Genomic DNA, 20459 nt, shown 5'->3' on the forward strand with positions numbered 1-20459 from the left:
TTCACAGTATAGCTTCAGGGGAAAGATTACTACAATTGAAAGACACAAAGACCAGGATCAGCAATGCAAGGGAATAGTTCTGTTCCTTTGTGTCTAACAAGCCTGGAAATACAAGACTTGGTAACTGCCATTTGGAAAGACTGAGAACAGAATCTTGAAATTAAGAAACCTAACAAGGGTAAGATTCATACAATACACATGTGTACATATACTCAGAAAGCAGAGAGATGAGAAAAAATGGAAGAGTGGGACTAAAAGGAAGACAAGAGTAGGAACTAGAAGAAGAATGAGACAGAGAGAAGAGGGAGGTTAAGGAAGGAGATAAAATGGAGAGGAAAAGAGAAGTGGATCAGCTCTGGGGGTATGTGTAGAAATTAGAATGGCAAATACAGATAGACCCCGGTTAGACCTTTCCCAATACCCTATAATAATGCAGTCACAGCCTACCCTCTTTAAGCTTACATCCCAGTGTTGTCATGTTTGTATTTAGATATAGCAAGGCATGAAGCATTTACTGTCTTTTCAAGTAAATGAAAGAAAATAGTAATATCAGACATTCTAAGGTCATACACACAGCTAAGTTCCTGTTTCTATGCCCTTTCCCACTCCTCTTGGGGTTTTATGAGATGTGGGAAATGGTTCTTTATGGTTGGCCTCTGCTCTTGTTCCGTTCATTCTTACCTGTTAAAGCAGTCTGTTTAGAGAGGAAAAAGCAGCAATATTAGGTCTCATTAACGCATCTGACCGTGACAAAAGTCTTAACATAGACCACACTTCAGTATGTAGCTGTATTCGTTGAAAGATAACTTGCTTTCTCTTAAACCTTGACAATATAGTTTAACAAACTCCTGTGTTTTATAAAGTGTGCTTTAAGTTTGGCAGTGTCTTATAAACATACACTTACCCTACATCCCAGCAATCCCACTCCTAGCTATTTCTCCAAGAAAAATGAAAAACATTTCTCTACAAAAAGACTTGTACAGGAGTGATCTTAGCATCCTTATTCATAAGTAAAATCCCTAAATAACACACATGTCCACGAACAGGTGAATTGATAAATTGAGGTATATTCATAGTGGAGAATTTAGCAATAAAAAGGAGTGAACTATTGATACAACATGGATGAATTATTCAGAATTCATGGAAATATTATTCATACTGCAGAAAGCCAGATTCAAAAATCTACCTACTGTATGATTGCAGTTATTTGAAATTCTAGAAAATGCAAAGTCATTTATAATACAAAGCAGATCAGTGATTGCCTATACACACAGGGGCGAAAGGGAACATTGACTTCAAAGGGGCACAGGGAAACTTTTGGAGATGATCAGAGTGTTCTGTATCTTGATTATGATGGTTCTTACATAAGTGCATATATGTCAAAATTAATCGAAGTGTACTCTTCAAATGGGTGCATTTTACAATAAAATTTATTTTTTAAATATGTTTTTGCAGGCCAGGTGCAGTGGCTCACGCATGTAATCCCAACACTTTGGGAGGCCAAAGTGGCTGGATCACTGAGCCCAGGAGTTCAAGACCAGCCTGGGCAATATGACAAAACCCTGTCTCTACTAAAAATACAAAAAATTAGCTGGGCTTAGTGGCACACACCTGTAATCCCAGCCACTCAGGAGGCTGAGGCATGAGAATCGCCTGAACCAGGGAGGTGGAGGTTGTGGTGAGCCGAGATTTGGCTACTGCACTCCAGCCTGGGCAACAGAGCAAGACTCTGTCTCAAAATAAATAAATAAATAAATATATATATATATATATATGCTTTTACAAGTGTGGCAAAATGTTGTCAATTGGTGAGTCTAGGTAAAGGATATACTTCGTCTTTTACTTCATTGTACTAGATTTAGAAGGGAAAAAAATACTCTTTCCAATAGGCAGCAATGTAAAGACAGTAATTGAATTATTGAGGGGAATAAATAAGCCGGAGAGCTTAAGAAATGCGCTGTCTCCATAGAATTTTGTATCTGTTCTTTCTTTTTATTATTATTATTATTATTATACTTTAAGTTCTAGGGTACACGTGCACAACGTGCAGGTTTGTTACATATGTATACATGTGCCATGTTGGTGTGCTGCACCCATTAACTCATCATTTACATTAGGTATATCTCCTAATGCTATCCCTCCCCACCGTCCCTACAATAGGACCCGGTGTGTGATGATCCCCTTCCTGTGTCCAAGTGATCTCATTGTTCAATTCCCACCTTTGAGAACACGCGGTATTTGGTTTTCTGTTCTTGGCGATAGTTTGCTGAGAATGATGGTTTCCAGCTGCATCCATGTCCCTACAAAGGACACGAACTCATCCTTTTTTGTGGCTGCATAGTATTCCATGGTGTATATGTGCCACATTTTCTTAATCCAGTCTGTCACTGATGGACATTTGGGTTGATTCCAAGTCTTTGCTATTGTGAATAGTGCCACAGTAAACATACATGTGCGTGTGTCTTTATAGCAGCATGACTTATAATCCTTTGGGTATATCCCCAGTAGTGGGATGGCTAGGTCAAATAGTATTTCTAGTTCGAGATCCTTGAGGAATTGCCACACTGTTTTCCATAATGGTTGAACTAGTTTACAGTCCCACCAGCAGTGTGAAAGTGTTCTATTTCTCCACATCCTCTCCAGCACCTATTGTTTCCTGATTTTTTAATGATTGCCATTCTAACTGGTATGAGATGGTATCTCATTGTGATTTTGATTTGCATTTCTCTGATGGCGAGTCATGATGAGCATTTTTTCATGTGTTTGTTGGCTGTATGAATGTCTTCTTTTGAGAAGGGTCTGTTCATATCCTTTGCCCAATTTTTGATGGGGTTGTTTTTTTTTTTATTGTAAATTTGTTTGAGTTCTTCATAGGTTCTGGATATTAGCCCTTTGTCAGATGAGTAGATTGCAAAAATTTTCTCCCTTTCTATAGGTTGCCTGTTCACTCTGATGGTAGTTTCTTTTGCTACGCAGAAGCTCTTTAGTTTAATGAGATCCAATTTGTCAATTTTGGCTTTTGCTGCCATTGCTTTTGGTGTTTTACACATGAAGTCCTTGCCCATGCCTGTGTCCTAAATGGTATTCCCTAGGTTTTCTTCTAGGGTTTTTTGTTTTGTTTTGTTTTGTTTTGTTTTTTGAGACAGAGTCTCACTCTGTCACCCAGCCTGGAGTGCAGTGGCGCGATCTCGGCTCACTTCAAGCTCCGCCTCCCGGGTTTATGCCATTCTCCTTCCTCAGCCTCCCAAGTAGCTGGGACTACAGGCGCCCGCCACCTTGCCTGGCTAGTTTTTCGTATTTTTTAGTAGGGACGGGGTTCTTCTAGGGTTTTTATGGTTTTAGGTCTAACATTTAAGTCTCTAATCCATCTTGAATTAATTTTCGTATAAGGAATAAGGAAAGGATCCAGTTTCAGCTTTCAACTTATGGCTAGCCAGTTTTCCTAGCACCATTTATTAAATAGGGAATCCTTTCCCCATTTCTTGTTTTTGTCAGGTTTGTCAAAGATCCAATGGCTGTAGATGTGTGGTATTATTTCTGAGTGCTCTGTTCTGTTCCATTGGTCTATATCTCTGTTTTGGTACCAGTACCATGCTCTTTTGGTTACTGTAGCCTTGTAGTATAGTTTGAAGTCAGGTAGCATGATGCCTCCAGCTTTGTTCTTTTGGCTTAGGATTGTCTTGGCAATGCGGGGTCTTTTTGGGTTCCATATGAACTTTAAAGCAGTTTTTTCCAGTTCTGTGAAGAAAGTCATTGGTAGCTTAATGGAGGTGGCATTGAATCTATAAATTACCTTGGGCAGTATGGCCATTTTCACAATATTGATTCTTCCAATCCATGAGCATGGAATGTTCTTCCATTTGTTTGTGTCCTCTTTTATTTCACTGAGCAGTGGTTTGTAGTTCTCCTTGAAGAGGTCCTTTACATCCCTGGTAAGTTGGATTCCTAGGTATTTTATTCTCTTTGAAGCTATTGTGAATGGGAGTTCACTCATGATTTGGCTCTCTGTCTGTTATTGGAGTATAGGAACACTTGTGATTTTCACACATTGATTTTGTATCCTGAGACTTTGCTGAAGTTGCTTATCAGCTTAAGGAGATTTTGGGCTGAGACAGTGGGGTTTTCTAAATACACAATCATGTCATCTGCAAACAGGGACAATTTGACTTCGTCTTTTCCTAATTGAATGCCCTTTATTTCTTTCTCCTGCCTAATTGCCCTGACCAGAACTTCCAACACTATGTTGAAGAGGAGCGGTGAGAGAGGGCATCCCTGTCTTGTGCCAGTTTTCAAAGGGAATGCTTCCAGTTTTTGCCCATTCAGTATGATATTGGCTGTGGGTTTGTCATAAATAGCTCTTACTATTTGGAGACACGTTCCATCAATACCGAATTTATTGAGAGTTTTTATCATGAAGTGCTGTTGAATTTTGTCAAAGGCCTTTTCTGCATCTATTGAGATAATCATGTGGTTTTTGTCTTTGGTTCTGTTTATATGCTGGATTACATTTATTGATTTGTATATGTCGAACGAGCCTTGCATCCAGGGATGAAGCCCACTTGATCATGGTGGATAAGCTTTTTGATGTGCTGTTGGATTCGGTTTGCCAGTATTTTATTGAGGATTTTTACATCAATGTTCATCGGGGATATTGGTCTAAAATTCTCTTTTTTTTTTTGTATCTCTGTCAGGCTTTGGTATCAGGATGATGTTGGCCTCATAAAATGAGTTAGGGAGGATTCCCTCTTTTTCTATGGATTGGAATAGTTTCAGAAGGAATGGTACCAACTCCTCCTTATACCTCTGGTAGAATTCGGCTGTGAATCCGTCTGGTCTTGGACTTTTTTTGGTTGGCAGGCTATTAATTATTGCCTCAATTTCGGAGCCTGATATTGGTCTATTCAGGGATTCAACTTCTTCCTGGTTTAGTCTTGGGAGAGTGTAAGTGTCCAGGAAATTATCCATTTCTTCTAGGTTTTCTAGTTTATTTGCGTAGAGGTGTTTATAGTATTCTCTGATGGTAGTTTGTGTTTCTGTGGGGTCGGTGGTGATATCCCCTTTATCGTTTTTTATTGTGTCTATTTGATTCTTCTCTCTTTTCTTCTTTATTAGTCTTGCTAGCAGTCTATCAATTTTGTTGATCTTTTCAAAAAACCAGCTCCTGGATTCATTCATTTTTTTGGAGGGTTTTTTGTGTCTCTCTCTCCTTCAGTTCTGCTCTGATCTTAGTGATTTCTTGCCTTCTGCTAGCTTTTGAATGTATTTGCTCTTGCTTCTCTAGTTCTTTTAATTGTGATGTTAGGGTGTCAATTTTATATCTTTCCTGCTTTCTCTTGTGGGCATTTAGTGCTATAAATTTCCCTCTACACACTGCTTTAAATGTGTCCCAGAGATTCTGGTATGTTGTATCTTTGTTCTCATTGGTTTCAAAGAACATCTTTATTTCTGCCTTCATTTCGTTATGTACCCAGTAGTCATTCAGGAGCAGGTTGTTCAGTTTCCATGTAGTCGAGTAGTGTTGAGTGAGTTTCTTAGTCCTGAGTTCTAGTTTGATTGCACTGTGGTCTGAGAGACAGTTTGTTATAATTTCTGTTCTTTTACATTTGCTGAGGAGTGCTTTACTTGCAACTATGTGGTCAATTTTGGAATAAGTGCATGTGGTGCTGAGAAGAATGTATATTCTGTTGATTTGGGGTGGAGAGTTCTGTAGATGTCTATTAGATTCACTTGGTGCAGAGTTGAGTTCAATTCCTGGATATCCTTTTTAACTTTCTGTCTCGTTGATCTAATGTTGACAGTGGGGTGTTAAAGTTTCCCATTATTATTGTATGGGAGTCTAAGTCTCTTTGTAAGTCTCTAAGGACTTGCCTTATGAATCTGGGTGCTCCTGTATTGGGTGCATATATATTTAGGATAGTTAGCTTTTCCTGATGAATTGATCCCTTTACCATTATGTAATGGCCTTCTTTGTCTCTTTTGATCTTTGATGGTTTAAAGTCTGTTTTATCAGAGACTAGGATTGCAACCCCTGCTTTTTTGTTTGTTTGTTTGTTTTCCATTTGCTTGGTAGATCTTCCTCCATCCCTTTTTTTTGAGCCTATGTGTGTCTCTGCATGTGAAATGGGTCTCCTGAATACAGCATAATGATGGGTCTTGACTCTTTATCCAATTTACCAGTCTGTGTCTTTTAATTCGACCATTTAGTGCATTTACATTTAAGGTTAATATTGTTATGTGTGAACTTGATCCTGTCATTGTGATATTAGCTGGTTATTTTGCTCGCTAGTTGATGCAGTTTCTTCCTAGCATCGATGCACTTTACATTTTGACATGTTTTTGCAATGGCTGGTACCGGTTGTTCCTTTCCATGTTTAGTACTTCCTTCAGGATCTCTTGTAGGGCAGGGCTGGTGGTGACAAAATCTCTAAGCATTTGCTTGTCTGTAAAGGATTTTATTTCTCCTTCACTTATGAAACTTAGTTTGGCTGGGTATGAAATTCTGGGTTGAAAATTATTTTCTTTAAGAATGTTGAATACTGGCCCCCACTCTTCTGGCTTGTAGAGTTTCTGCCGAGAGATCTGCTGTTAGTCTGATGGGCTTCCCTTTGTGGGTAACCCGACCTTTCTCTCTGGCTGCCCTTAACATTTTTCCCTTCATTTCAACTTTGGTGAATCTGACAATTGTGTTTCTTGGAGTTACTGTTCTCACGGAGTATCTTCGTGGCGTTCTCTGTATTTCCTGAATTTGAATGTTGGCCTGCCTTACTAGGTTGGGGAAGTTCTCCTGGATGATATCCTGAAGAGTGTTTTCCAACTTGGTTCCATTTTCCCCATCACTTTCAGGCACACCAATCAGACGCAGATTTGGTCTTTTCACATAATCCCATATTTCTTGGAGGCTTTGTTCATTTCTTTTTACTCTTTTTTCTCTACACTTCTCTTCTCGCTTCATTTCATTCATTTGATCTTCAATCGCTGATACTCTTTCTTTCAGTTGATCAAGTCGGTTACTGAAGCTTGTGCATTTGTCACGTAGTTCTCATGTTACGGTTTTCATCTCTATCAATTCTTTTAAGGTCTTCTCTGCATTGATTATTCTAGTTATCCATTCATCCATTCTTTTTTCAAGGTTTTTAGTTTCTTTGCTCTGGTTATGTAGTTCCTCCTTTAGCTGTTGTTTCTGCTGTTAATCATCAGTCACCTTCAATTAGAGCACAAAATGAATTCTTTCCTTATAAATTGATGTGGATGGTCTGCTGGTGCAGGCTTCATCTTCAACATCATGTCCCTAAACAAGTTATCCATTTGTAAACTGCTGATTTCCTTGGGCCATTGTCCCCATAAACTTTTTGTTAAATACCAGTGATTTCACAATTCTTCCACCCAAGTTTCACCATAAATTTGATGTTTGTTCTTGCTTCAATGTTAGCAGAATTCATCTTGCTCTTATAGGAGATCTTTTCAAATTGATGTCTTATCTTTCTTTGTGCCTCCAACTAGAGCCTCATCAGACATGTTATAACAAGTTAGTATAAGTTTATTTTGGTACAGAAATAATTGAAATCCATGCATAGTTTTTCCAAAATACACATTTTTCACAAATGTTTTGAAGATCTCTTGTATTAAGGAAACCCTGCACTGTTTAGGAGGATGAACTAGATAATCACCTTGGGGCTTTCCAACTCTGGGAGTCTCTGATTTTCTCCATTCTTCGAGGCCTGCCATCTAGCATTATTATTAGATGGTGATTCCCTCGGTGGTGGTGTTATTTTTTTACCCCAACTTTCGCTGTTTATCTGTCCTCTCATTTGCATCAATACACATGCCCCCACCACCTTTTTCATTGGTTTTTTAAATTATTTCCTGGGTTTTGCCTGTATTCCAGATAGATTACTTGAATAACTTAATGATCATAAATAAAGACCTACAGAATCATAGAATCTGCGACTTAAAAGAAGTCTCAGAGATTAACAAGTCCATCCTTATATCAGGAAAGATACAGTGGTGTTAGGGTATATCACCTAACATTGAGTCAGATGTGTTGAATTTGAGAAGCTGCTCCATTATTTGCTGACTTCAAGATCTTGTGTAAGTTGCTTAACCTTTGTGAACCTCTGTTTTCTCATTTGCATAGTAGGCATAATAATAGATATACTATAGGGTAGCTATAAACATTTAATGAGATATATATATATAAAGGGACCTAGCTTGCCATCTTACAGTGGACTCTCAGTAAATACTGCTTAAGGCTGAATGTCCTCATTTTATACATAAGGAACTGGATACACACAAGTCATGCTGGTAGCAGTAGCTAAGATAGAATGAGAGAGACTCAGGCCTCCCAGGAAAGTGCTCCCAACACACCAAAGCTGCTTTGTAAATGCCTCTAAAACCTACTCATTCTTTCATTGGACAAATATTTAGGCATTGGAACTACAGAGACAAATTGTAGCTCACAGTTTAGTAGGAGAAACCAGTAAGAGACATTTAAAATGTAGTGTAATGAGTGCTGCAGTAAAGCACAGCATGTACAAGGTGTTTGGGAATTACAGTGAGGCACATAACTTATTTTAGGGGGTGGAGAAAAGAAAAGATACCTCTCATAGACTACAATAACTGAAACAGGAGTAAGAGGTGAACACATAGGATATTGCATAGAGAAGGGTTTTGCGCTCAAAATTCCTTTCTTCCTTTAATTCACTTTACAGCTTTGCCCAGGATGACTAAATACTATATATATATAATGCTGGTTTTCTCTTTACCTTGGACCTTCTAAATGTCACAGTTATTGGTTTGGTGAATTTTTTAGTGAAAATCAGTGTCTACATGCATTTTAAAAATATTTATTGAACATCTACTACATGTCTCATGTTGTTCTAGGCACTGGGATTGTAGCAGTGATCAAGACAAAGTCTTGCCCTTGTAGAGCTTATATTCTGATTGAGAGAGAGAGGAAATAATGTACAGTATGTCAGGAGGTAGCTATTGCACTGGAAGAAAAAGTTGAGTAAGCAAGAAAGGGAAGATAGGTTTGGGGAGAGAAATGTTACTTTAAATAGGATACTCTGGCACAACTTATGGATAAGATGACATTTGAATAGAGACCTAGAAGAAGCGGAGAAATTAGTCATGAGGTTACCTGGGGGAGGGGCATTCCAGACAGAGGAAATATCAGAATGCGAGCAAGAGACAGACTGACTGAGTATATTAATTTGGAGAGTAATGGAGGTATAAGATAGATCAGAAGGGCTTCCTTGGGCATCATGAGATTTGGAGCTTTTAGTTTGCAGGAAATGAGATACCAGGGAATGTGTTGAGCAGAGGAAGTATATGATTCAACATGTATAACAAAGAGTTTTGCAAGCATCGTGACCACTAAGGCATACACTATAAAGTTTGCGGACATTTTATCTTGTTAGGATTTTGGCTGCATTAAAATAGGCTCAAAGGCATAAATACGTTAGAAAAGGTAATGATATTTAGGATTAATTGCAGTGTCTTTAATATTGTCATAACATTATTTGGGGCATAAAAAGAAGGAGAATAGGCTGGGCGCGGTGGCTTGTGCCTGTAATCCCAACACTTTGGGAGGCCGAGGTGGATGGATCATGAGGTTAGGAGATCGAGACCATCCTGGCTAACACGGGGAAACCCCGTCTCTACTAAAAATACAAAAAATTAGCCTGGCATGGTGGCGGTCGCCTGTAGTCCGAGCTACTCGGGAGGCTGAGGCAGGAGAATGGCGTGAACCCGGGAGGCGGAGCTTGCAGTGAGCCAAGATTGTGCCACTGCACTCCTGCCTGGATGACAGAGTGAGACTCCGTCTGAAAAAAAAAAGGGGGGGAGGGGATTTTAAAAGATAATAGTGGAAAACTACTAGCCACTTCTATGTGATTTCCTTTTATATTTTCAAGCATCAGTTCTGTTTTTATGCATGATATAACATGGGCATACACGTTTTATAAATATCTATGGCAAAAAGACTGTTTCATGTTTAATGACCATTTGGTATAGGAAATGAAGCCAACAGTGTAAGAACTTGTGTCTGCTGCTGGAGCCTTTGCACATTTTTTGCCTTTTTTTTCTATACTCTGACACTGTCTTGACAGTTTTCTAAACAATCTCTTATTGGTTCTCAGTGAACCTAATTCATATTCTGACCATTCTGTATACACTGTACAGCTTGAAAATATGTAAACCTATCTTCAGAATACAAAAAAGTAGTTATACAGAATGACCAGTAATTACTAATTTAATTTTCTCTCATGGAATCACATTACAGAACAAGAGATTTATATTACTAATAAAAAGCATCTTTCTGTATTGCAAACAAGAATGTTGAAAGTATTTGAAACCGCTTTGGCAATGGGAAAAAAGAATACATGCTTGACTTTTAAAAGTTATAATGACTTTTAATTTAACTTTGCTGAAAACATTTTGATTCAGGGCTTGGTCCTATAAACATTGGGTTTCATTTTGGAATAAGTTTAGAGAATCGGCACCAGTATCTGTTCCAGCCCTGATGATTTCTGTATCCTCAAGGAAGTCTTTTTCTCCTCTGGACCTTGGTTTCCCCAAAGATAAAATGAAAAGATTTGATTCTAAGATTTTTTCTATATCTGAAACTGTATGAAATATCTACAGATTTTTAAAAGGTCAAATATCTTTTGAGGGGAATGGGAAGTTTTGCAATAAGATTATGTACATGAAATCACTGTATAATAAGAGTAGGATAATGACCACTCTAGGGTATTCTAAAGAAATATTCTAAAGGAAATACCTTTCATCCATTTGAAAAGAAAGCATGGTTTTAGATTTCTGCCTGAGGGATGAGAGATTCAGAAGGACCAGAAGCTACATAGCTCTCTTTCCCAGGCCAGGCTTGGTACATACCAGCAAGTGGTAGTTACAAACACTGATGCGTGCTGGGAAGGTAACCTTCCCCTGCTCCTCCACAGACCACCCACCCCAGAATGGAATGTGTTCCAGACTCAGGTAAGTCAGGTGTGTAATAGAGCAGAGTGGGGGAAGGGAGGAGGCTGCTTGCACACCTTGCCCAAAGGACACGCCCTTGGCCCAGCAGCTGTGCTGAAAGTAAGTTCAAACTCAAGTGTTGCTCTATAAGCAGATATCAGAACTCACGTAAGTGTGTATTTCATGTATTAAAGGTGTCCCAAACGAGCAGGCTGCTCACAAGTGAGCTATTTTACCTCTGGCAAGTAACAATGATACCCAACTACATGAAAGACAGCAGGGCAGTATACTGCTTTGAATAAAATGTCATTTACAGTATAGATACCTTCTTAAAGTTTCTTTTTGTCAAATCTCATTTTTAAGACTAGAAGGTCTTTGGGAGGCTGAGGTGGGCGGATTGCTTGAGGCCAGGAGCTTGAGACAAACATGACGAAACCCCATCTCTACTAAAATATTAGCTGGGCCTGATGGCACATACCTGTAATGCCGGCTTCTTGGGAGGCTGAAGCACGAGAATTGCTTGAACTAGGGAGGTGGAGAATACAGTGAGCAGAGATTGCACCACTTCACTCTAGCCTGGGTGACAGAGCAAGACTCTATCTTTAAAAAAAAAAAAAATCATTTTGTCTCACTGAAGATGAGCCCCTCCTTACCTTAATTCTGGCAGTTTTGAAATTATTTTCTAGATGAAGCATTGGTTTTCTATTACAACATTCCTGTAAAATAACTTAAACCCAGCAAAAGAAAAATCTATACAAAGGGACAAGGAGAATTTCTGGGACCATTTGAATAAAATGTCCTCTGAGACAGACCAAAAAATATTTTACCAAAGGTTGCAAGCAAAAAAACACTATTTTTAACAATGAAAGGGCCAATCTACTTGAAAAATATGAAATTTTCTATGAAAAAATTTGTTTCGGTGCTTGAACTGGATGTGAAACTCAGTGAGACTGTTGGAAAATAGGAGATCATGGTGAGCAAGTAGGACCGTTCAGTAGAGTAAAGGCCTTTAGACCTGGGCCTGAGATCCTAGGATTTGGTCCAGCAAACCTGACAAGGGAGATTTGCCTTCTGCGGGGCCACAAGGATTCTTTGTGTAACTGCTAGATTGTTATAGAAGTTTCTCCATTTGTGTTTACTTTATGAGCAACTGACAAAATGGTGTTTGTAAAATTAAGCACAAAGCCCCCAGTGAGACAGAAAATCCAAAGTTGCCAGTCAGCTATAGGCAGAGAATATAAGAATAGTGTAAAACTATGTATCTGATTTGCTTTACATTGAGCTTATTTTCTTGGAGCAGACGAGGAGGTAGCATTTGGTCCCCAAACCCCATTTACAGTTTCTAAATAATGAGATTAGTATGTTTCACCCAGAACTATCCCAACAGCCCATAAATACATTCTTAATTTTTTTTTTTTTTTTTTTGAGACAGAGTCTCTCATGGTCACCCAGGCTGGAGCGCGATGGCACAATCTCAGCTCACTGCAACCTCCGCCTCTCAGATTCAAGCAGTTCTCCTGCCTCAGCCTCCCAAGTAGCTGGAATTACAGGCACCTGCCACCATGCCTGGCTAATTTTTTGTATTTTTAGTAGACACAGGGTTTCACAATGTTGGCCAGGGTGGTCTTGAACTCCTGACCTCGTGATCCACTGCCTTGGCCTCCCAAAGTGCTGGGATTACAGGTGTGAGCCACCACGCCTAGCCTATATTCTTAATCTTTTGGCCAAGAGTAAAGCTCATGTGAAACCCCTAGTTTTTTTTTGTTTTGTTTTTGTTTTTGTTTTTGTTTTGAGACGGAGTCTCGCTGTGTCTCCCAGGCTGGAGTGCAGTGGCGTGATCTCGGCTCACTGCAAGCTCCGCCTCCCGGGTTCACGCCATTCTCCCGCCTCAGCCTCCCAAGTAGCTGAGACTACAGGCGCCCGCCACCTCGCCCGGCTAGTTTTTTGTATTTTTAGTAGAGACGGGGTTTCACCATGTTAGCCAGGATGGTCTCGATCTCCTGACCTCGTGATCCACCCGCCTCGGCCTCCCAAAGTGCTGGGATTACAGGCTTGAGCCACCGCGCCCGGCCTAGAAACCCCTAGTTTTTTAATGGAAGAGACATCAGTAAGGAAGTGTTTTAGCCCATGACCCATTTTCACATCCTCCCCCAGACATAGCTTCTACACAACTCTCAGTAAAAGAGATGCCCAATGGGAGGGAGTCACTGTGGGGTAAGGGAAACCACATGGGCTTTAAAGTCTTAGCAGATTGGGTTCAACTCCCAGCTCTTCCATTCAGTAGTTATAAGACTTGGACACGTTGCTTGATGTCTCTGAACTTTGATTTCTAGTCTGTAAAAATTAAATGAGATAATATAAGGAAAATGATTAAGAACCTGGCCTGGTAGAAAACTTAGTAAACATTAGTTTTCATTCTTCCCCCACTACCCTCATAAGTGTGGCTCATATTTTAACCTTTTCTTGACCTCTTAAGGGTGTCATTTTGAGAATTAGCAGTTAACACTGATTTGTAGTAAATCCTAATTTCATAGGAAATAAAGATGATTCAGTCTGTCCCCAGATCGCAATGCCTTTTGTATTCTCATATCTGTCTTTTCTTGTTCTTCCAGAACTAGTATCACATTTTGCTACTGCCTACCTGTAAAATGGTCACCATTTTTCTCTATTTTTTTTTTTTTTTTCTGTGAGATGGAGTCTCTCTCTGTCACCAGGCTGGAGTCCAGTGGCATGATGTCAGCTCAGTGCAACCACCGACTCCCAGGTTCAAGCGATTCTCTTGCCTCAGCCTCCCAAGTAGCTGGGATTACAGGCACGCACCACCATGCCCAGCTAATTTTTGTATTTTTAGTAGAGACAGGGTTTCACCATGTTGGCCAGGATGATCTCTGTCTCCTGACCTCGTGATCCGCCCACCTCGGCCTCCCAAAGTGCTGGGATTACAGGCGTGAGCCACTGTGCCCAGCCCATTTTTCTCTTTTATATTATTCCTTCTGTTTCTATAAACCAAGAAACCACATCTTGTTAGTTTTGTAAAATTAGAGTCTTTAGGGTCTGAACAAAAGCCTGAGGATGAGCAAAGCATCAGTCTGCTCCCTTGGTTATGTATGTGTTAGGTACTCAAATGTTAGATGAGCAATGACATCAATTTTATTATCTCAGAAGTCTTTTTTATTTCCTGTTGACTCTCAACTGTATTTTTAAAAGTCCCAGTTACTGGATAAAAAAACTTCTAGATAAATGAAAGATTGCTAAGTACAATATGCGTACATAGTGTTTTATTTGAAATACTTCATGATGAAAAACAGTACAAGGTTGTTGGAGAAAAAGGAATATGAAAATTGGTGATGAATGAAGAACTCTGACATTACCTAGAAATGTATTACTCATGTTCTTTCTGTAGTGTGTAAAAGAAAAAGAAAGTTGTATTTTAGAGGATTTATTGAGTTAATTTTAGAATGTGGCCAGTTGAACACATAAATTACATTCTCTCTGTCGAGAGGCCTTACTAATATTCTAGTAAATAGATGAAAGTCATAAACTCTCAAAGAAAGAGCACAGGAAGGAAAGGAAAGCAAGTTTTTTTTTGTTTGTTTTTTTTCCCCCCAATCTGGAAAGCACATGATTGAAAGACAGTTGCCTAAATTAGCAGAATGCCAGAAGAAAATTTGTGCCACAGAATCCCAGCAGGGCTCAAGAATTAGAGTTACTAGCTATCTCAGAAAATGAGGGCACAAGTGGGGCTGCAAAGAGGGTAATTAAAAGGCAGTTTAGGTGCCCTGGATGCCTTAGAACCTACCTACTATATGTATAGCCAAGTGACTGTCATTGCCCAACCCTCAGAAAAGACACCAGTTTCAATCAAAGTTACGTAGAACATGGGGACACCAGGCACAGCCATACAAAAACAAAGTGAGAAAACTCATTCTCAGAACAGTAAGACACTAAGCCCGCTTCTCCAGTGAACCTCTGAAAATGGGCACCATGTTATACACTCCAGGTTTGTGGAGGATATAAGATTTCATTCTATATCATGAAATTAACTGTCCCGGGAGAATAGACTTATAAATATTAAAAGCTGGGATCCCCCAGCAGAAAAAAGTGTGGTCTCAACCTAATCACCCAAATTGAAACCCCTCATGCAGAAGTTTGTATTCAGCTTCTGATTGATTAGATCCAGATTGTGATACACTGATACATTCATTCATCAGTCTTAAATATGAACAAAAAGCCCAAGATTCATACATATTTGAGGAAAGCCTCCAACCTGAAATACAGGAAAACCTCAAACAGAGACCATGGAAGAAACAAAAGAAAATCTTTTAAAAAGTCTAATTTCACAAAGATGAGAAGATATTGCATCCATGAAATAAAAGCAAGACACTACCAAAACATATAGAAAGCCAAAAAGAACTCTTGAAATATTAAAATATAATTGATGAAACAAAAAAAAATTAGTAGGACTGGAAAATAAGTTAAGGAAGTCTCCAAAGAAGTAGGAAAAAACATAAAACAATGAAAAACAAGAGAAAAAATATTTTCTAAATTAGAAACTCAGTCTAGGTTCAAAATCCATCAGAAGGCCAAGCGCATTGGCTCATGCCTGCAATCTCAGCATTTGGGGAGGCCAAGGTGGGCGGATCACCTGAAGTCGGGAGTTCAAGACTAGCCTGGCCAACATGGTGAAACCCTGTCTCTACTAAAAATACAAAAATTAGGTGTAGTGGCACACACCTGTAATCCCAGCTACTTGGGAGGCTGAGGCAGGAGAATCGCTTGAACCCGGGAGGCAGAGGTTGCAGAGAGGTGAGATCGTGCCATTGCACTCCTTTCTGGATGACAGAGTAAGACTGTGTCTCCAAAACAAAACAAAACAAAACAAAAAATCCAACAGAGAAAGTGGGAGGAAATTAGCAAAGAAATAATGCAAGAAATTTTCCCAGAAATGAAACATAAAACTTTCAAGTTGAAAAGACCACTGAGTTTTCACACAATAAATAAAATCTATACCAAGGCACAGGAAATCAGCCATAAGAAGATTCTGTTTCTGGAGTTTCAAAGTTCTACAGGATGTGTACTGAAGTATTAGGAATTAGAGACTTCTAAACAGCCATGCTTGAAGTGGAAAACAATGGAGCAATCCTTCAGAACTTAAAGGATATGGGTTCCAACCAAGAATCCTATATCCAGCCAAACTGTAGATAAAATGTAAGGATAATAAAAGATATTTTTAAACGTGCAGAATCTCAAAATGTTTCTTCCTGTGCACTCTTTCTTAGGAAGATGATGGAATAGACCCTACACCAAAATGAGAGAATTGTATGTAAAGAAAAGGAAGACATGTGATCCAAGAAATAAGGGCATCTAACCTAGAGCTGTGTAGTAAGCCTAGAGAGCTACCAGTCTAGGTTAGAGAAGGAGGGTGGCAGATTTCAGGAAGAATGTCTCCTTTGGAGAAGGAAAAAGAATCAGCAATCCCTGATGTAGATGAACTTGAGAGGAAATTTCATTTTGACCAGAAAGATAGACAATTAATTGATGACACATAAATAGGAAATTCAACATATAGGGAAAAATGATTATCTCAGTAAAACCAAAAATTTTAGACAAACGGGTAAATATTAAGTAGATTAGCTGTGAATGTCTGCATAGTCATAATAGAAAAAACAATAACTATTACTCTGCAGTCGATAGTGCTGTTTACCAGATGTTCTGATTCTTTCTGTCTTTCCAAGTACATGATAGGATGACAGCTCCTGGCTCCCTTTGTGGTTGGGTGGACTTGTGTGACTAGTTCTGGCCAATAAGTTGCTTGTTTTTTCTGAGGATCCCCTTTTGGATCCAAGTGATCATTTATGCCTCTATCTTTGGTAGAACTGATACAGATAAATAGTGAAAATGAGGCAAAGACTGGTTGTCACCAAGTAAGTACATTTGTGGAATTTAATATTTTACCAAATATTTTCCCATTCATCTTCTTAGTTGAATTTCAGAGTTGTCCTGGGAGCTAGGGAGATACAGAAAGCAAGGAACTTGTCTCAGATCATATACTGCAGAGCCATGGTCCAAGCTCCAACGTTTAACAACCACGTTACTTGTAAACTATACACAAAGAGAGCTGAGTGTGACATTATGTTTAGGGAAAGAACTGTTTTGCCATTTTGTAGTAGGAAATGCAAATTTCATCCTGATATAGGAATTCAGGTTAGATATTTTTTAATACACTGTGATAAGAAACAGTGCTGTCATTTTATCAGTTTTTCTGAGTTCATTTAAATTTTTAATATAATTTATTAAGTAAGTATTGAATACCGTCTGTGTGCCTGTGCATATTCTAAGCATTTTATATGTATTAGCTCATTTAATAATCACAAAAATTATATGATACAGGTACTCTCGTTATCCTTGTTTTATAGATGAGAAATTGGAATTTTGAAATAGTAACCTTATCCAGGGACATCAGGTACTGAGGGTAAAGCTCTGAATTGAATTTGCAGTCTGATTTCAGAGCCAACACTCTTGAACATTTTAGATTGTCAAAATTACTTATGATTCCAGAAATGTTCTAAACTATCTCTGCCCATTTTTGGTGGTTTTATTGAAACATATTTACTGTACTTTTTTTCATCTAGGTTTATGTTCCAGATGAAAATAATACTATTTTGGGAAGAAATACAAATAAACAAGTTTTTGAAGGCTTGACAACGGGACTTCTCAAAGTCAGTGCTGTGGTTTTGGGCTGCCTGATTGCCACTCGACCAGATGGAAACTGCCAGCCAGCTACCCCCAAAATACCAACACAGGAAATGAAAAACAAACCCTCACAAGGTGATGCTTTTAACAATCGAGTTCAGGACCTTATCAGGTAAAATTGCTAGAGTTCTTAAAACTTTGTTCTTTGTTAAAAAACTATATTAAAATAATTTAAATCTCAAGGCCCATGTTATGGCAGTGGTTCTCACAATGTCATTCACACATTCCTGGTAGAGAATACCAAAAATACCTTGTAAACATTTCTCAGATTTATCACCTTCACTCCATTGCTGCTATTAATACTTTACTTCAGATATTTAGGCTCTTTTGCAGCAGCAGACAGCATGTCTGTCTGTCTCACCCCCACCTTTTAAAAATAAGTTCTTTTTCCTAATTATAAAAGGAATACATGCTCAATGATAAACACAATTTGGAAAACACAGAAGAGCACAATGGATTTTTTAAAGCAGTTTTGTAGAGAGAAAGAAAATTCTTTTAATGAAAAGCAGTATAAGTAGAGCTCAGGTATCATTCTTGGTTGTTGTTTTGTTTTTGTTGTTGTTTTCTATCACCCAGTCTGGAGTGCAGTGGCGCAACCTTGGCTCACGGCAACTTCCGCCTCCTGGGTTCAAGCAATTCTCCTGCCTCAGCCTCCTGAGTAGCTGGGATTACAGGCACATGCCACCATGCCTGGCTAATTTTTGTATTCTTAGTAGGGATAAGGTTTCACCATGTTTGCCAGGCTAGTCTCAAACTCCTGACCGCAAATGACCCGCCCGCCTCAGTCTCCCAAAGTGCTGGGATTACAGGTGTGAGTCACCACACCTGGCTTTTCTTGATATTTAGATATGTGATGTTAGAATGTGTTCTGTTAGAGCTTTTACAACTTTCTTGATGTCAACTCTCTCCAACTGAAGGAATTTCTGAGAACTCCCCTGTCTCAGTTCATCTCTGGTTATAAATTCGGTTCAGACTTAAAACAACAATAATAGCTACCATTTACAGAGTACCCATTATAGTACAATACCTTATACCTAGTAGGGTTAACCTTATAGGGTTATACCTACAGTGTAGTATAGTAACCCTAGAAGGTGCCTGTAAGTGTAAGGTAATTATAGTAGAGGCTTTGCAGCGCCGTAACTGTAGGATTTCTAACTCAAACTTTGTAGGTGAGGAAATTGCTCAGAGATGTTCAGTGCTTAGCCCAAGGTTATGTAATAAATAAGATTAAAAGTAGGTAGGAGAACTGAGACTGGAACTCATGTCTAGCTGGACTCCCAACACCTGTATGCTTTCCACTACACAGATGTGGCAATTTCTGACACCTGTTCAAGGTCAACCCTGTTTCCTTCTAAGGTCACCTTCTCTCTAGGGAAATTTACTCCTACTTTGGCATCTGAACTCATTTACCCTCGTTAATTTTTTATTTCCCAACAGAGTTTCATCTGGTGTTAATCAATTACCTGTTCTGCCTATCAGCACCTCTTCTGTGTTCTGCACTGATCTCTGGTTCCCCAAATCCATGCAATTTGTTGCTCTCTGAAGCTTATGGTTGCTTAACAGAAGAACAAGAATGACTCCTCTGTATTTGCTTCTTTCACAGTTCATAAATTTCTTCTGCTTTCTTATAGTGCTTTCTTGGGAACAGTTGTTTCATTCAGTAGCTTCCTTACCCTTGATTACTTTGTTCACTTACCCCTTCTATCTGCCTGTCCTCTTTCCTCAAGTATATTTATTGCTGGAGAGCACCAGGCCCTTTGGGCCGCAACCATTTATCTTACAGCACTTGACTTTTAGCCTCCCTGGCCTTTCTCTCAGTTGCTTGATCCCATTCAATTCCCCATGTCCTTTTGGTTATTGTAGAGCTTTGCCCTCTCTGCTGACGAATGTCATTCTGTCCCTGCATTCTCCCTTGGGCTACCCTGTGATGCAGCAACCCTGCATTCTTGTCATCCAGACAACTTAGCCACGTGCCTCAGCTGTGATGAAGCAGAAGACCCATTCAAATGCTTCATTACAATTCCAGTGGGCTTTCCAGGGGGAAATACATACTTTTTCACATATATTATTATAAATACCAAATCCTTCTTTTTATACCTTCCTTTAGGAGGTATTTTTCCCCTAATACCTTCCTCCTTTAGGAAGGAGCAATGGTAATCTGCCAAACCAAATAACTCATGTGACTTAAAAAGGATGATTGACAACCATACTGCTTCAAAAAATACCATGCCAGTCTTTCTCTGATTTGAACCACTGTTGTTGAATATTGTTTTCTTACAGATAATGCATTGTTAGTTGGCTTGGTGAAGCCTGTGTGTAAAACCGCAAACCATATTTCACATCTGCCTAGTGTAGCAAACAAAGCAATTTTTTTTTGTTAATCGTTTTCATATTTGCCTTCTCACCTTCCCAGATATGAACTGACAGGAAGTCTCACTCCACTCCCTGTTACAATCTGGACATTTTTGTCAGTTGTGAAGTTGAGTAGAAAGGGCTCCAGTACAGTCGTTGGAGCTGTTCTCTGGCTGTATCCCTGAAGTAGAGCAGGAGCAGATTCTGAAATCTATCCCTTCCTTCCCCTTATCTGGCATAGAAGAGGTAGGAAGATATCTAAGAGACATGAGATCATTACAGTATTTATTCTTATTATTTTATTTTTTTCAGTCAAGTTTCTGCATCTAAGCCATTCTTGGAAATATTTTTCAATTCGAAGTATGGTCACCCATACTAAT

The 20459-nt window shown here is 39.1% G+C and overlaps 1 protein-coding gene across 20 annotated transcripts in view; it reads left to right on the forward strand.

The window, feature by feature from the left end:
• SCAPER (S-phase cyclin A associated protein in the ER) overlaps window positions 1–20459 on the forward strand; it is a 553621-nt gene that overhangs the window by 445123 nt on the left and 88039 nt on the right. For all 20 annotated transcript variants that reach the window (XM_017960807.3, XM_021940762.2, XM_017960810.3 and 17 more), the window contains one exon: window positions 17607–17839. In XM_017960807.3, the coding sequence (XP_017816296.1) occupies window positions 17607–17839 (233 nt within the window). The remainder of the gene's footprint in view (window positions 1–17606; window positions 17840–20459) is intronic.

The sequence above is a fragment of the Papio anubis genome, chromosome 7 (genome assembly GCF_008728515.1).
Source record: "Papio anubis isolate 15944 chromosome 7, Panubis1.0, whole genome shotgun sequence".
In the NCBI taxonomy this organism is placed as follows: Eukaryota; Metazoa; Chordata; class Mammalia; order Primates; family Cercopithecidae; genus Papio; species Papio anubis.